General features: G+C 44.0%; 1 protein-coding gene across 3 annotated transcripts in view; it reads right to left on the bottom strand.

Moving 5' to 3' along the window:
- The window catches only part of RBMS3 (RNA binding motif single stranded interacting protein 3), an 827636-nt gene that overhangs the window by 602127 nt on the left and 207042 nt on the right, over positions 1-18467 (bottom strand). For all 3 annotated transcript variants that reach the window (XM_040353091.1, XM_040353092.1, XM_040353093.1), the window contains exon 2: positions 14785-14951. In XM_040353091.1, coding sequence (XP_040209025.1) covers positions 14785-14951 — 167 coding nt within the window. The remainder of the gene's footprint in view (positions 1-14784; positions 14952-18467) is intronic.

The following is an 18467-nucleotide window of genomic DNA, read 5'->3' on the forward strand; positions in this document are numbered from 1 at the left end:
TTGATTGCACTAATTCCATACCTATTGGATGGGTTGTTTGGTTTGCTTCCGGCCGGATCTCCAGACTGACAGGCCTTTTAAACACTGCTACCATGTAAGTGTGTTTTTGTCTTTATTTTAATAAATTGTATCTATGGTTTTACACTATTGCGGCCCTCTATGTGTTTTCCATGATACTCGGTAACCAAGTTTTCCACCTACTGGATTGAGACGGGGATTAGCATCAAGCTCGGCCCATCTTTACTTCAACGCCTACAGTGTTAATCTACATGCTTTCTGGGGTCCTCTTTTGATTAAGGGACCACTGGGAATCTGGTAAGCGGATTCAATGCTCTTATGGTGGAGGATCTCTTTCTATCGGATTGTCACTACAGTTTATGATCAACAATTGTGGCCTTTTTTTCTTCTTTCTATTCACTGGTGAAAGGATCTACGTTGTTCTTCTAAGGACTTTGATCACTTTTTTCCTGTTTTCTTGTTTATGCATTATTCATGGACAATCATTTATGCCATGATTTTTGGGTATATTTTTTTTTTTTTTAATTTTTAGCGCATCTTGTTTTTTTCCTATGTTACCACTGTCCAAATGTTTACAGTAAGGTGCAGCTTCACTTGTTTATATATGAGCATCATTTAGTAGCATTGATTTTGTTTACTTCTTAGTTTATTAGCGCAGTTGCTCCCATATTTTTTCCACAATATATGTACATACATTTATTTATTTTTTCGTTTTTTCTTCAGGGAAGAAACAGGTAGGACTGCAACAAAGTTTGTTAAAATCCCTGCAATGTATATTGATCACTGAGAGGGGATTATTTAACAAAAGTGGAGCTGCACCTTTAGCTGTTCTTTTTTATAAGACGCTCAAATACTACTTGATACTGTAAAACATCTATGAATAATTTTGGATAAGCTATAGGCCTTAAAGTGGACCTAGCATCAAATGCATTTATTTATTTATTCACTTTATACGTAATGTGCAGGTGTTATAGGTATAGGTATTTATAACATAACTCCAACTGACAATGTCTGCATATACTGTAAATTCTTGAAGTATTAAGCCATCTCTGTTCAGGAAATATCCATATACAGTACTGCTTCATCGACGACACATTACTCTGTGACATGCAACAAAGTTGCAATCTGTTCTTATAGGAAGAGAAAATACTGAGGAAACACATTCCTGCCTGCAGTGTACATCATCTAAGTCTAGGCATAATCAACTGAGTAGTGTAAGTAATCCATAGTTTAAAAAAAAAAAAGGATTTAGTTATATAAAGTTATTATTTATTTATTTTTTTATTACACTATAGACATACTGTATGTTGTAATATGTCAGCAGTTTATTCATGCAGACAATTAAAAAAAAGTTCAACTTTAGCAAATAATAGATTTCTTAAATGATACAAATTAACACATATTATTAGCAGGTCATAACCATCCATATCTTTGTGATATTGCATTTCAGTGATTATATCATTTCTAATTTTTATTTGGTTTTCATGACAGTATTTTTTGTCATATTAATGACCTTTAAAATTCCATCAAGGCCAAGGAACAGGAGATTTAAAACATATACCCCCAAAGCAATGCATTCACAACTTTACCAAGTTATTGAGACATTGCTGGAATGATTCAGAAATGTTAAGCAATAAATAGCACTATATGTCTTCCTCTGTAAACATCAGCACTTGAACAGAGACCAGATAACTCGATAATTTAGAGTGGACAAGCAGATGTGGCTTACTAAGCTTTCAATTAACCCTTTGACACCATTTCTCCTAGAATACTGATAAACAAGTTTAAATGCACTGGGATTGGATTGTAAATTGACAGTTTGCAAGACATTGGTTTCAAGAGAGAAGGCAAGCAGTTATTGTGGTAAACAGAATTTAGTGGCGTACCTGTGGGATCCATTCTAATACTATAACTTTTAACTGTCTCTAGCAGTGACATTGTAGATGACCTGGGACAAAAAGTATATATTTTTCACTCAAAGTAGATAGTTTGAAAATATACCCAAGAAAAATACGTTAATGTTTTCTTTAAAGGTTTTCTTCAAAGCGGACCTTAAACTTCAAGCAAGGTCTGCTTATTTATTCAGGGCTGCTTGATTAAAATGTTATACTAAAGTAATAAATTGTGGGAGTAAAAATTGAGTTTACTTATCTCATCACCCCTTCTATACTAGGGGGTGGTGTTATCCTACTGACAAAATCCCAAGAAAAGCTGTCCAGCAGGTGGGGAGATTATAACACAATGGGCCAGATCCACAAAAACCTGACGTAACTTAAAAAATCCAATTTAAGTTACACTGCCTTAAAGTTTCTACCTAAGTGCCTGATCCACAAATCACTTATCTAGAAATTTCAGGCTGTGTAACTAAAATTCCGCCGGCGCAAGGCGTTCCTATTCAAATGGGGCGAGTCCCATTTAAATGAGGCGCGCTCCCGCGCCGGCCGTACTGCGCATGCGCGAGGTTACGTTACGCCGAGTTTTGAGGATCGCGACGGCTTAAAAAAGTTGCGTCGGGGAAAAAAGAAAAAAAAAATACAGCGTCGCTCGGCATGCATTCCTGAGGGAGAACTCCATGCCAATTTTCAAAGAAAAAACCGGCATGGGTTCACCCCCCAGGAGCATACCAGGCCCTTAGGTCTGTTATGGGTTGTAAGGGGACCCCCCCTACGCCGAAAAATCGACGTAGGGGTCCCCCTACAATCCATACCAGACCCGTATCCAAAGCACGCTACCCGGCTGGCCAGGAATGGGAGTGGGGACGAGCGAGCGTCCCCCCCCCTCCTGAGCCGTGCCAGGCCGCGTGCCCTCAACATGGGGGGGTTGGGTGCTCTGGGGCAGGGGGGCGCACTGCGGGCCCCCCCACCCCAGAGCATCCTGTCCCCATGTTGATGAGGACAGGACCTCTTCCCGACAACCCTTGCCATTGGTTGTCGGGGTCTGCGGGCGGAGGCTTATCGGAATCTGGGAGTCCCCTTTAATAAGGGGGCCCCCAGATACCGGCCCCCCACCCTAAGTGAATGGATATGGGGTACATCGTACCCCTATCCATTCACCTGGAGGCAAAAAGTAAAAGTTAATAAACACACAACACAAGGCTTTTTAAAATATTTTATTTTTCTGCTCCGGAGGCCCCCCCTGTCTTCGTTATTAGCTCAATTACCAGGGGGGGCTTCTTCTTCCGCTCTCCGGGGGCCTTCTCCGCTCTCCGGGGGGGCTTCTCCGGACTCCGGGGGGCTTCTTCCATCTTCTCCCCTCTTCCGCTCTTGACTCGGCGAACCCCGGTTCTTCTGCAGCTCTCCGGTGCCTTCTTCTTCAGCGCTGGCTGCCTGCTATGTTTGTGTGTTAGCTCGATTTCAAACAGGCAGCCGGCGCGGTCTTCTGTGGCGTCAGGGTCTTCTGTTCTTCTCTCTTCCGATGTTGACTCGTCGCCTGTTGTCGCTGTAATGATGGAAGCGCGCCTTGCATCCCATTTATATAGGCATCACCGTCCCATCATGCTCCGGCAGGTACCCACGTGGTGGGTGCCTACCCACGTGCACCCACCACGTGGGTACCTACCGGAGCACCGGAGAGCTGCAGAAGAACCGGGGTTCGCCGAGTCAAGAGCGGAAGAGGGGAGAAGATGGAAGAAGCCCCCCGGAGTCCAGAGAAGCCCCCCCGGAGAGCGGAGAAGACCCCCGGAGAGCGGAGAAGACCCCCGGAGAGCGGAGAAGGCCCCCGGAGAGCGGAAGAAGAAGCCCCCCCTGGTGTCTTTCCCTTTCTCCCATTCCTTTCTCTTCCTCCCTCCTTCTTTTTTCCCCTCCCTTTCCAATTCTTCCCCTCCCTCCCTTCCTTGTTCTTTTTATCCTGTTTGGTCATTCACACACCTTCCTCACCCCCTGGTGATCCATACCTCAATAACTAATTGGCCATCTTTGTTATATATATATTATTCATTTTACTCCTTATCCTAATAGAGCCCGTCTAAATAAAAATATCCCCCTCCACGCGCCACAGAAGGCTTTTACCAGGTTTCACGTCCGACCATATGACCAGCCTGGGTGAGTGCTTTGCTCTACTGTACAATGCGCTGTTTTGAATTATACATAATGTATATATATTTTGTATGTTCTGCTTGTTTATTTCAACTGTTTATATATACCTTTTAGAACATAATCTCCTCCTGAAGAAGCGGTAAAACCGCGAAACCGGTCGAGGTCATCGATTCCACTAAAACACAGTCTGTTAATCACTTTCTGATGTATGATGTGGGGATTGTTCTTAAAATTTCATCTGTATTATATATGTATTTTCTTTGTTAAATAAATATCGATACCTTTTACCAGATTGTTTGTATCAGTGCCGCGAAAAGTCCCCCCCAAAATCCCCCTCCCCCCAATCCCTGACCCAAATGTTGACTCTTACTGGCCTCAAGCACCCAAAAGTTGTCAAATATTTGTGGTCACATCTTTCTTTATATTCAATGGGATGTAGGCACAATTTTCATCTATTATACCCCCATTTTAAGAGAGGCGACACTCTCCCTTTTCTCAATTATCAATTGGGTGGATAACACACCCGTTTCTCATAAAGCAGAGCCCTTCTCCTTCCCCCTTGCCCCTTGCCCTTTTACCCCGGAGCAGGTCCTTGCTTATCCCTTGAGTGCCTCTAAATTCTAAATACTACACCACATCACTGTATATAGTGATTGCCTGGCTGTACCATTGAGTTTTTTGGCCTTTTGCCAAGATTTGGTCCCTTTACACCCCTATGATGGAGGTTCTCGGCACTGATTGGACTGGTTTCATGTCTACTATCCAAACATCTTGTCTCAATACGCACAAACTTGAGGATGACCTCAAAACGTATTTTTTGAAAATGTATGCTCTCCTTAAACGAAAGTCACACCTATATTGGCATATAGAATTTTTTAGACAATATCTGTTGGAAAACATTTGCCCTATTGGGCTACGGGTACAAATCTTCCCCACGATCAAAGATCCCACACCCGAATTCAAAAAGAATTGGGAAAAGACACTTTTGAATTGTAGCACCGAACTTATAAAAACGTTAGTGACACAATATACCCTAGATATGACTACCTTGGATAAGGAAATTGAAGGCATGAACACACAATCTTTACACTTGAATGGCAATCAAGTTTTTGCCGACAAGTGGAAAGAATTAAAACTGCGTTTGGAAATCTTAAACAAAGAAATTATCTGCCAAAAACAGACTAAGTTTAACAAAGATAAGACCGCTTACACCGAGGGATATGCCTATAAGTGGGCCTCCGGCCCAATCGGTAGGAGAAATCTGAACCGTAATAGACATCCCGGTAACCTTAACACCGAAATTGAATCTGACTCATCAATTTCCTCCATGGCTTCTCAGATTAGTGGTACACGACCCCTAAGTACCCCAGGGACTATTTCTACCCGCAAGAGATTAAGATATGGTGGAGTGACTCCTCCTCACCCGCCCTTGACTAAAAAAGATAAGAAAGCCCTTAAGTCTACTCAAAGACGTGTACCTACGGCAGGTGACCTAGTTGACACCAATATATCCATGGACAATTTAGCTATATCCACGTCACTACACGGCGCTATCCCTAAGGTATTGAACACGGCCCTGATGACCAACAGACACACAAAGACTAGTGACGAGATTATTTTTTTAGACCTAAAAAGACAACAAGGAAACCTGGACACTTTCGTCCTAAAACCCAACCAAACTCTACCTACCCCACTACAACCCACTCCCCTCAAAACAACCAACTGAATATCATTAATCTCACCCCCCATGCACTATCTGAGGATCAATCCTCAGTTCTACAACTAGGGCTGGGCTTTTGCCCACTCGACCCTCTTAAAGTAACACACACAATCAAAGATCTTTACCTGTTTGCCAGGAATTTGACATATAAATTCATTTTTGATAATGATCGAAATCGTGTAAGGTTGGAGCATGAGCTCGCGGAGCGCACTAAGCAATTCTCAGTGGCAGAGTTCCGTGCGCTCTGGGATCTCATGCTCCTTTACGACGAGAGTAATCCGGAAGACACGGAACCTCTTTCCGTTCCGGAACCCAACCCACCCCAGGAGCCTCCATCTCCATGCCCTTCCCCCCTTCCCCCCAAAATGTTCCGCCTTCCCTCTAGGAAATTCCCGGATTTAATGACCTGTCCCACAATCTGGTCCTTCGTACAGGCCACAATACGTGACCTGAAACGACAGGAATGGCAGAAGATCACCCCAAACCTAACTGAGAATCAAACTAAAGCATTAAAAACCTTACAAAGGAACCCCGAAATTATAATAAAACAGTCAGATAAGGGGGGGAACATTGTCCTGATGACACACTTGTTCTATCAGGAGATGTGCCTATCCATACTAAATAACCATCATTGGTACTGCCGTATTTCCCCTAACCTCATTGACTCATTTACTCTTGAATTAAAAACAATCTGTATTGAGGCTTATCACAAAGGCCTAATAGACAAGGACACTCTTGAGTATCTTGTCCCCAGATTTCCCCGTCTCCCTACCTTCTATGCCCTCCCAAAAACCCACAAAAGTTTGCAAAAACCCCCTGGACGACCGATTGTTTCAGGCATTGGTTCACTTACAGACCATGCCAGTAAGTTTGTTGATGCCTTTCTTATGCCACACGTGACCAGTCTTCCGTCCTTTATTAGAGACACTTCGGATTTATTGAGACACATCGAGGGAATCCAAGTCCCTCCTGGCGCCCTGCTCGTGGCTCTGGATGTAGAGGCTTTGTACTCGAGCATCCCCCACGAGCAGGGTGTCAGGATGGCTGGCTCTTTCCTTTACGAACAGGAGAACACCTCCTGGCCGCTGGTTAATTTTGTTTTACAGTTGTTATTGTTTATCCTAACCAGGAATCACTTCATTTTTAACGATCAACTGTTCTTGCAAACCCAGGGCGTGGCTATGGGCACCTCCTGTGCCCCAGCCTATGCAAACCTATATTTGGGTGCATGGGAACGTTACCTAAATGCAAACGAATTATACAGCAGATTTATGGACAAGATACTGATATGGTATCGATTCATAGATGACCTGTTCATTATTTGGACAGGTTCCAAGGAGTCCCTACTCGAGTTTGTACAGATGCTTAATATCAATGAGTTTAATTTGAAATTTACAGTGGTGTTTGATGAGAGCCAGGTCCCCTTTTTGGACCTGACTGTCATCAAACAGGCGGATGACACACTATACACTGACCTTTACAGGAAGCCGACAGCAGGAAACACCCTTTTGTGTGCCTCGAGTGCCCATCCTAGGCCCCTCATTCGAAGTATTCCATTTGCCCAATACCTACGACTGCGGAGGAACTGTACAATACCTACAGATTTTAAGAGACAGGCAGATGAACTACGAGATCGTCTCCTTGCTCGTGGATACACCCACACTAATCTGAAAAAGGCCTACAATAGGGCTTGCCTTCGACCGAGGCAATCCTTGTTGTATGACCCCTCTAAAAATATTAAAAAACGTATACATGAATCAGTACGATTCATCACAACATACTCTGCACACCACAATGACTTACGTAACATACTGCAAGCTAACTGGCACATCCTCGCTGAAAACAAAATCCTGAGGAAATATGTTAAACAACAACCCGAACTGGTATTTCGTCGGGCTTATTCATTACGCGACCGACTGACCAGTAGTCATTATGTTACTGAAGACACAACGCACACATCACCTAGGGGCACCTACAGATGTGGCAGCTGTCCAAGATGCCCATGGGTGATGGAGGGTGATCATTTTCTGTTACCCAATGGCGAGGATTTTTACCCCCCATTCTCGGCCAATTGTGGCACGAAGGGCATTGTTTATCTCATGACTTGTATTTGTGGAGCCTTTTATATAGGCAAGACCTTTAGGGAATTTCGACAGCGTTTGGGTGATCACCTTTACGATTCAAACGTAGGGAAATTAACAACAGTAGGGCGTCATATTGGATTGTATCATAAATATGACCTTTCTGTTGTAAGGTTTTTTATCTTGGAAATAATCCCACAACATCCACGGGGTGGAGACTGGAATAGGATTATTTTACAGAAAGAATGCCTGTGGATCGAGCATCTCGATGCCACAACTTTTCCAGGATTAAATGAAATGAACTCCTACAAATCTTTCCTACGCTAGTATTGAGATCCCCCTCTAGTCCCCTAGATGGCGGTCATTTTTCTCCCCCCCCCCCCCATCCCCCCTCCCCCTTGTTCTCTTTTCCCCCCCCCCCCCCTCCTTTCTTCCCGTGTTCTTCCTCCTCTTTGGAAAAACATACTGATGTCCTAAATGCCAATCATTCCTAAATAGGTTGTGGCATTAATGTGGAGGCGTTTATCTGCCCCCAAAAAAAGTATATTTGTATTCATTTATATAGGGACATTAGAGGGTAACTATGTGATGATTTTTCCATAACCTATCTTGGCAAAAAAAGACCCTTAACTCTGAATTAACAGCCAAGCATTGTGATGGGGTAACCCCACGCTATTTCATAATCTCAGTATTGAATATGTGTATCACTCTACTTGCAATGCAAATGTCCATGTATTTCTGTTTACAATACAGCGTATTCTCGGAGCTCAGACAGCCTGGCTGGCTGATTGGATCGTGCACCTGGTCTCTCCCCTTCCTATTGGCGCGTGGTGTGTCGTCCCCGGCCGTGAGCACCAATTGGAGCTCTCAGCTTGTAGCCTATGACCTGGCGCACTGCCATTGGGTCAGCAGCTACACACCCACGCACTCACGTGCATGGGTTGGTGGGACGTTGGACGGCGGCGGCGTCGCAATTCGATGACGTCACACGCCGTCCAGGGATACCTACAAAAGCGGCTCACACAGCCGTTTCTGTGAGTTAGCACGGACGCTCTCCCTGGGGACACATGTGAATGTCCTACATTCGAGGTGAGTACATCTGACTGCCTGTCACTAAGACTGCTCTACCCTTTATTTGGCAACTGCCCTCATGGACAAATCTTTCCTTCTTTGGATTTCTCAGTTGGACTGACTGCACAGCGATTGCCCTTATCCTGGCAATGCAAAGCTACTATTTAAGGCTGATTCCACCTCAATCTTTGTGCCCCAGTAATTTGTGTACTATCAATATGTTGATGGTAAGGCCCCTATGGGGAACTTCCCTATTATTTATTGGTTATCCTGGTGATGGGTACTCTTAACTTCAGTAAGTGCTTGGTGATAGATCTTTTTAATCAATCACTTCTTCTCTGAATTTTATTCTTTATCATCTATTATGCAACACTGCACCTTGGATGTATATTTGCTGGTGCTTCTCACTGGCATCTTCAAAAATTTTTCCCCCCCTTTTTCTTCCATTGCCCTTTAAAATCTCCCTTCCCGTTTTAATTCTCCTAATCCCCCATCACAGTCAATCCCCCCTCTTCTTCTTCACCAGTCCTCCCCCTTTTCTCCCCCCCTTTTTTTCTTCACCTTTCTTATCTTTTTCACCCTTTATACTTCACTAATACTTTTGCCCCCCTTTTTTCCTTCACCTCCCCCCCCTTTTCTCACTTTTTTTCACTTCAGGTTTATTTTTTACTCTTTTCTTCTCACCTATATCCCGCTATCTCTTCACCATCAACCTCCCAACTCCCCCCCCCCCCCCCATGGCCTCCCCCTTTTTTCCCCTCTTTTTTATTTCTCCCTTCCACCAACCAAAAACCCTCTCTTTTTCTTCCCCTCTTCCCCTTTCCCCCCCCCCCACTTTCCCCTCCCCCTTGCCCCGCTCCAATAACTCTTTTTCCGCTCCTCCTCTTGTCTTTCTCCCCCTCTTCCCCTATTTTCTTTCCTTTTCCCCCCCTTTCCAATTCTTCCCCTCCCTCCCTTCCTTGTTCTTTTTATCCTGTTTGGTCATTCACACACCTTCCTCACCCCCTGGTGATCCATACCTCAATAACTAATTGGCCATCTTTGTTATATATATATTATTCATTTTACTCCTTATCCTAATAGAGCCCGTCTAAATAAAAATATCCCCCTCCACGCGCCACAGAAGGCTTTTACCAGGTTTCACGTCCGACCATATGACCAGCCTGGGTGAGTGCTTTGCTCTACTGTACAATGCGCTGTTTTGAATTATACATAATGTATATATATTTTGTATGTTCTGCTTGTTTATTTCAACTGTTTATATATACCTTTTAGAACATAATCTCCTCCTGAAGAAGCGGTAAAACCGCGAAACCGGTCAAGGTCATCGATTCCACTAAAACACAGTCTGTTAATCACTTTCTGATGTATGATGTGGGGATTGTTCTTAAAATTTCATCTGTATTATATATGTATTTTCTTTGTTAAATAAATATCGATACCTTTTACCAGATTGTTTGTATCAGTGCCGCGAAAAGTCCCCCCCAAAATCCCCCTCCCCCCAATCCCTGACCCAAATGTTGACTCTTACTGGCCTCAAGCACCCAAAAGTTGTCAAATATTTGTGGTCACATCTTTCTTTATATTCAATGGGATGTAGGCACAATTTTCATCTATTATACCCCCATTTTAAGAGAGGCGACACTCTCCCCTTTTCTCAATGGCAAGGGTTGTCGGGAAGAGGTCCTGTCCTCATCAACATGGGGACAGGGTGCTCTGGGGTGGGGGGGCCCGCAGTGCGCCCCCCTGCCCCAGAGCACCCAACCCCCCCATGTTGAGGGCACGCGGCCTGGCACGGCTCAGGAGGGGGGGGACGCTCGCTCGTCCCCACTCCCATTCCTGGCCAGCCGGGTAGCGTGCTTTGGATACGGGTCTGGTATGGATTGTAGGGGGACCCCTACGTCGATTTTTCGGCGTAGGGGGGGTCCCCTTACAACCCATAACAGACCTAAGGGCCTGGTATGCTCCTGAGGGGGAACCCATGCCGGTTTTGTTTTTAGAAATTGCCGTGGAGTTCTCCCTCGGGAAAGCATACCAAATGCCGTCGCTGGAATGGGCTTTTACAAGGTGTGACTAGTTTACACTTTGTAGAACCAGCCCTAATTTTACACTTGCAAAATAACACTTACGGCGCAAAAAGGAAGCTAGAAAGCTTTGTGGATCGCCTTAAGTGCTAATTTGCATACTAGCAACGGCATTTCGACTCGAAATGCCCCCAGCGGCGGATGCGGTACTGCATCCTAAGATTCGGCAGTGTAATTCAATTACACATGCCGGATCTTCTGTCTAACTTTGGAAAAAGCCTTTTGAGGATCGTTTCCAAAGTTACACACAGACTGAACAGCAGTTAAGTCGGAGTATCTCTTTTGAGGATCTGGCCCAATACTTCTTCATAGGGAAAAGAAATGGAAAGTTGGGAAAGTTAAACACGGAATTAAATCTACAGGTTTTCCTGTCCCTGTGATGTCTATAGGTACTTTTGGTACACTTAAAATCAGCCCTCTTCTGACCAATCAGCTTTTGATTTTTTGTGTTGCTGTTGTCTGTTTCTTTACTGCCATCAATATGGGCATAATACATGTCTTTGATCTAAGATATAGAGTTCTTTATCCATTTGGCTCTGTCGGAATATACTTGATACATGCCATTCTTCCTCATCTGGGAATCCAGATATGGTAGAATGTGTGTTGCTTTACCGCCTGAGCAAACTTTGCATGCATGGTTATGTGAAACTAAAATGTTTTGTGTTTTTACCAAATGAACACAAGATGACGCTATGCAATTTATTTCCTTCACACATAGAAGCTGACCCATTAAAAGGTTATGCACTAGGAGTGTTTTGGTCTGGATGATGTCAGGGATCCTGTTTCCTCTTTAAAAGACCAAGATATGCTGTGTCATCCTACCCTGAAGAAGCTCCTGCATTTGATGGGTGAAACGCATTGGCTTGCCGACCCCCCCCCCCATACCCGTAGTCTCATCTGCAACATGTGGATGACCATACCTTGCTACCTAATCGTCCATCAGTTTTGGTCCTGTAGGCGACCATTCCAATCATCTGACCAGTGCCATGCCAGCCTTTGAGTGACACCTACTGAGCACCAGCGCACCCTGACTAGCACAGACATATGTTGGAAGTCCACTTCCCAAGGGAGCCCTGACAAGCCCTTGACCCATGCATCCAGCTGTACCAGTGACCGTAAATACCCTCCATGAGGACAGACTTCTTGACTTGAGTGTCTCCCACAGTCTATGGGGATTTACTACACGTGGCTACTCGTCACAATCATTAACTGGACTGTGCCTGTAGCCTACATGGTGGCTGAAACGGGTGTGTCATTTTAATGTTGGCTCTCCACAATTGTTTAAGCATGCTTAGGCACCATTCAGGCTGTAGAATTGTTCTACTATTAGACTGTATATAGACTTCATGCTGCCCTTTCTGCTGGTCACCACCAGCCTGCTGCTCTGACCGACACTATTGTCTCCACTCAGAGACAATATAGGGTTTAGCATGTAAGGATGAGGTCCCAGTCAACCCCCACACAATGTTTTCTAAAAAATTATAAAAAGGTGGGGTCCCTCTGAAAAGTTTATAAAACACCCCTATCAGGGTATGCAGGAAAGGGGCATTGAGTGTGCACACAACTCTTAAACCATACTAGGCCACATGCCCATAACATTGAGAGGGTACTTTGCAAGGGGGATGACAAAGCCACTCCTCTTTGAAAGGCACCTTGTCCCTATATTTATGGAAACAAGGGCCTCATTCCACCCATCCAATGTGCTAAGTAGATAAGGGGGTCTATGGGGGGGAACTCACTGGAATCTGTAAATTCTGCATCAAATTAGTAGGCATGCAACTTTCTCCTCATACATAAATGGGTACAGGGGGCACGGTACCCCTTGTTACTTATTTAAAAAAAAAAAAAAAAATGTAAGTAAAAGTAACCACACAATGAAAACAAATTCAAACTGTTGACCCGCTGCCATTTCAACCTATCAAACAATTGCTCCTACTCCCATTGTAAAGGCCAGATCCCTTTTAGCTTCTAAATGTAAACAAGCCTTCCTCATATTATTACTGAAATACAGCATGACCATACTTGATCAATGACATCATTTATGATCCTCACTGGCTTGTTAGCAACAGAAGATGGCAGTGATTTGACCAATTTGTGTGTCCGTTCCCTTTAAGGGGTTGTAAAATATTTTTTTTCCCTAAATAGCTTCCTTTACCTTAGTGCAGTCCTCCTTCACTAACCTCATCCTTCGATTTTGCTTTTAAATGTCCTTAATTTCTTATGAGAAATCCTCACTTCCTGTTCCTCTGTCTGTAACTACACACAGTAATGCAAGGCTTTCTCCCTGGTGTGGAGAAAGCCTCTTGAGGGGGGAGGGGGCAAGCAGGAGGGTCAGGACGCTCTCTACTTTGCAGATAGAGAAAGGAGCTGTGTGTTAGTGGGCATCCTGGCACTCCTGCTCACCCCCTCCCCCCTCAAGAGGCTTTCTCCACACCAGGGAGAAAGCCTTGCATTACTGTGTATAGTTACAGACAGAAGAACAGGAAGTGAGGGTTTATCAGAAGAAATTAGGACATTTAACTACTTTAGTTCCGGGCCATAGTAAAAAGACGGCCTCCAGGTGGCTCTATAAATCCGGGAGGCTGTCTTTTTACGGGCTCGCGTCCTCCGGCCACTGGGGGGGCACGCAAGCGCTCCCGGCGTGTCCCTGAGATGTTGATGCGCGTGCCTGGTGGCCGCAATGTCCGCCAGGTACCCGTGATCGGCAATGACAGAGCAGGGACATGGAGCTCTGTGTGTAAACACAGAGCTCCACAACCTGTCAGGGAGAGGAGACAGATGCTGTGTCCCTTGTACATAGGGACACAGCATCGGTCACCTCCCCCAGTCAGTGCCCTCCCCCCACAGTAAGAATCACTCCCAGGATACACATTTAACCCCTTCCTCGCCCCCTAGTGTTAACCCCTTCCCTGCCAGTCACATTTATACAGTAATCAATGCATTTTTATAGCACTATTCGCTGTAGTAATATGAATGGTTCCAAAAATGTGTCAAAAGTGTCCGATGTGTCCGCCGCAATATCGCAGTCCTCACAAAATTCGCAGATCGCCGTATTACTAGTAAAAAAAAATGAATAAAAAAATGTCATAATTCCATACCCTATTTTGTAGCCACTATAACTTTTGTGCAAACCAATCACTATACGCTTATTGCGATTTTTTTTTACCAAAAATATGTAGAATACATATCGGCCTAAACTGAGAAAAAATGGGATATTTATTATCGCAAAAAGTAAAAAATATTGTTTTTTTTTTCAAACTTTTTTTTATTTATTTTTTATAGCACAAAAAATAAAAACCGCAGAGGTGATCAAATACCACCAAAATAAAGCTCTATTTGTGGGGAAAAAAGGACGTCAATTTTGTTTGGGAGGCACATCGCACGACAGCGCAATTTTAATTTAAAGCGACGCAGTGCTGAAAGCTGAAATTTTGCCTGTGCAGGAAAGGGGTATAGATGCCCAGTAAGCAAGTGGTTAAAAGCAAAATTGAAGGATGAGGTAAGTGAAGGAGGACTGCACTAAGGTAAAGGAAGCTATTTAGGGGAAAAAAATTACCTTTACAACACCTTTAACTGTGAACAGACTGGGCTTGGGTTAAATTCATGTTTGATCCACACTCAAAGCTCATTCCTCTTCACAAACAGTAAATACCGGTATTTCATGGAACATACATGTCTAATTAGTATTTCTCTGTGATGTTTAGCATATTTCAAAAATGTAGGTTGCTAATAATACTTATTAAGCCAGTAAAATCATTGGTATGTATTGTACTTACGGTTGACAAAGCTTAATGAGGTCTTGGTCCGTCGTGCCCGGTGGAAGTCCTCTAATATATAGGTTTGTTTTACTCAACTGCTCCGTACTGCTGTTGCTGCTGTTGTTACTACTGTTTGTGCTGGGGCTGGGGGGAGCCATGGGGTGATGAGCTGGGGCATAAGACTGCTGCAAATATGAAAAGAATGTAATATTAAAATGAGAATGATCAAAATAGGTAGTCATATTTATTAATTAGAATTTATTTTTATCAAAGGAAAAAAAATTATATCAGACAAGCAAATATGATATAGATGGATAGATAGATAGATAGATAGATAGATAGATAGATAGATAGATAGATAGATAGATAGATAGATAGATAGATAGATAGATAGATAGATAGATAGATAGAGAGAGAGAGAGAGAGATAGAGAGAGAGAAACAGAAAGACAGAGGATGTATTTGGGTTTGGGAATGGGTTCCTAACTTGTTAACTCTTTACTTTAAAGTTACTTTAAGATACTGGACAGGTACTGTACTGTATAAACAGTATTCTTTACTTCTTTCATAGTTACTTTTAAAAGTGCAACTTTGGAAGCCTGCATGAATGACATTTTAAAATATGCAAAAATGTATATTTTTATTATTTTATTCCCTCTGTCATGCTGACATCTTCTCCTTGGCTTTTTACAGGTTCAGCATATTTAGCCATCTAAATTGCACAGCCCAGGATAAGCTGGGATTGCACACTTCACTATACATTCAAAGATCAGTGTACACACAATATGAAAAATGTGAACAATAAGGTAAAAAGATATACAAAGTAAGTCTCTTCAACAATAAAAAAAAAAAACTCCTGTTTACATTAACAATCAGCCCTTGAGCTTCAGTTATGTGACTTTGCCTAGACATCATAAGCTTGCTGTGGGCGGGAGGGAGCCTTTTCTCAGTCTCCTTTCTTCTTAGGTCTTGTTTACATTGGCTTCATTAGACAACATTTGATGAATGTTTTTTTTTTAGTTTTAGAAATGTTCACACAATGGCCCTGACTTTATAATTTCTAGGAATTTGATTAGTATATGTAGGAGTATACAGAGTGCATTCTCAATAAAAACAATATTCTATTAACACAGGGCTGTCTTTAAGACTGGGCAAAAGAGGAAGCTGCCTTGAGCCTCCTTATTGCTGTGGGGCCCAAAGCAGTTGGCTCAAAATTGCCAACAATCCCAGTTAAAATTTCCATTGTCCCTTGTAGTTTTAGTCTTGTGCTGTGTCCTGATACCTCAGTGGGAAGTTATGTATCTAATGCTGCCCAGCTATGCATTATTGCCCTGTACAGATGACTCACCTGCAGACCCTGTGTTTACATGTAAATAACCTGCATTGATAAGTAAATAGCAGTGACATTAATATGTAAATTGAGCGGCATTCATATGTATATCATGCTCCCCAGAGGTCATATACACCATTATTTTTGCTGAATGCTGCCCACTGGGGAGGTAATGGGACATGCTTGAAAGTCCTGCCTACAAATGTGGTCATTAAGTCTAACAACAGACTGTTATGTGGGTAAGCAAAATTGAAGGTGGAACCCTGTTTTAAAATAACACGGTGCATTAGCACCATTCATTTTGTGCATGTGAATATGCATATCTCAACAGATGTGTGAGGGTGCCATTAACAATTAATGGCACTGCTGTGTATCTGCTAAAGGGCAGCACGTTTCTGTGGTGCCAGGAAAGTGATTTTGCATGTGTTCCCAACACATAATGTGAATGTAGGCTAAATGTCTCTCATTACATTGGGGCTTGGTGTACAATCATTTCATTCACACTAGTGGCCAATGTGAAGGTCCCCCTTACATTGATGGTCAGTGTAAATCCCCATTACATTGGTGGCCAGTGTAGAAACTCCTTTTTATATTGGTGATAGGTAACAAAATGCAACTTGCATTTGTGGTCCATTTCAAAGCTTCCCTTACATTGGTGGTCCATATAGAAGCCCCCTTTAAATTGGTGGTGAGTTTAACCACTTCCTGCCCGGCCTATAGCCGATTTACGTCCGGGAAGTGGTTATGAAATCCTGACAGGACGTTCTAGAACGTCCTGCAGGATTTCATGCCGCGCGCGCCCGTGGGGGCGCGCATCGCGGCGATCGGTGATGCGGGGTGTCAGTCTGACACCCTGCATCTCCAATCTCGGTAAAGAGCCTCCGGCGGAGACTCTTTACCACGTGATCAGCCGTGTCCAATCATGGCTGATCACGATGTAAACAGGAAGAGCCGTCGATGGCTCTTCCTCACTCGCGTCTGACAGACGCGAGTAGAGGAGAGCCGATCGGCGGCTCTCCTGACATGGGGGGGTTCGCGCTGATTGTTTATCAGCGCAGCCCCCCCTCGGATCGCCACACTGGACCACCAGGGATGCCCACCCTGGACCACCAGGGTGGGTGGGCAAAAAAAAAAAAAGCCTGCAAAAAAAAAAAAAAAAAAGCCTGCAAAAAGTCTAAAAAAGAAAAAAGATGCCAATCAGTGCCCACAAATGGGCACTGACTGGCAACCTGGCACAATCAGTGCTGCCCCACAGTGTCCATCAGTGCCACCCCAGTGTCCATCAGTGCCACCCCACAGTGTCCATCAGTGCCACCCCACATTGCACATCCATGCCCAGTGCCCACCTATCAGTGCCCATCTGTGCCACCCATAAGTATCCATCAGTGCCACCCATAATTGCCGCCCATGAGTGCCCATCTGTGCCGCCTATGAGTGCCCAGTGCCGCCCATGAGTGCCCATCAGTGCCGCCTATGTGTGCCCATCAGTGCCGCCTATGTGTGCCCATCAGTGCCGCCTATGTGTGCCCATCAGTGCCACCTATGTGTGCCCATCAGTGCCGCCTATGAGTGCCCATCAGTGTCGCATACCAGCGCCGCCAATCAGTGCCACCTCATATGTGCCCGTCAGTACTACCTCATCGATGTCCATCAGTGCCATCTCATCGGTGCCCATTAGTGCCGCCATATCAGTGCCCGTAATTGAAAGAGAAAACTTATTTACAAAAAAAATAACAGAAAAAAATAAAAACGTAATTTTTTTTCCAAATTTTCAGCCTTTTTTTAGTTGTTGCGCAAAAAAAAAAATCGCAGAGGTGATAAAATACCACCAAAAGAAAGCTATATTTGTGGGGGAAAAAGGACGCCAATTTTGTTTGGGTACAGCGTCGCACGACCGCGCAATTGCCATTCAAAGTGCGACAGTGCTGAAAGCTGAAAATTGGCTTGGGCGGGAAGCTGCGTAAGTGCCTGGTATGGAAGTGGTTAAATCCCCTACATTGGTGGCTAGTGTAAAAATCCCCCTTTATTGGTTGTTGATGTAAACTCCCCCATTACATGGTGGTCAGGGCAAATTCCCCCCTTACATTGGTGGTCAGTGTAAATCGCCCCTCACATTGGTGGTCATTGCAAATTCCCCATTACATTGGTGATCATTGTAGAATCGCCCGCTATATACTTTTCAAAGATTGTCCAGCTTTCTTCTACATGATTCTGAATTTACCACAGTGTACTGCCACCAAACTAATCCCATCCCCCACCACTGCCACTGATCTCATGAACCCCCCAGAATTGCCACTAATCCAGCCCCCCCAGCATTGCCACTGATCGAAGGAGTCCTAGGATCTCTATTGACAATAAGCAAAGAAAACAAT

This window comes from Rana temporaria, chromosome 5 (genome assembly GCF_905171775.1).
Source record: "Rana temporaria chromosome 5, aRanTem1.1, whole genome shotgun sequence".
Taxonomy (NCBI): Eukaryota; Metazoa; Chordata; class Amphibia; order Anura; family Ranidae; genus Rana; species Rana temporaria.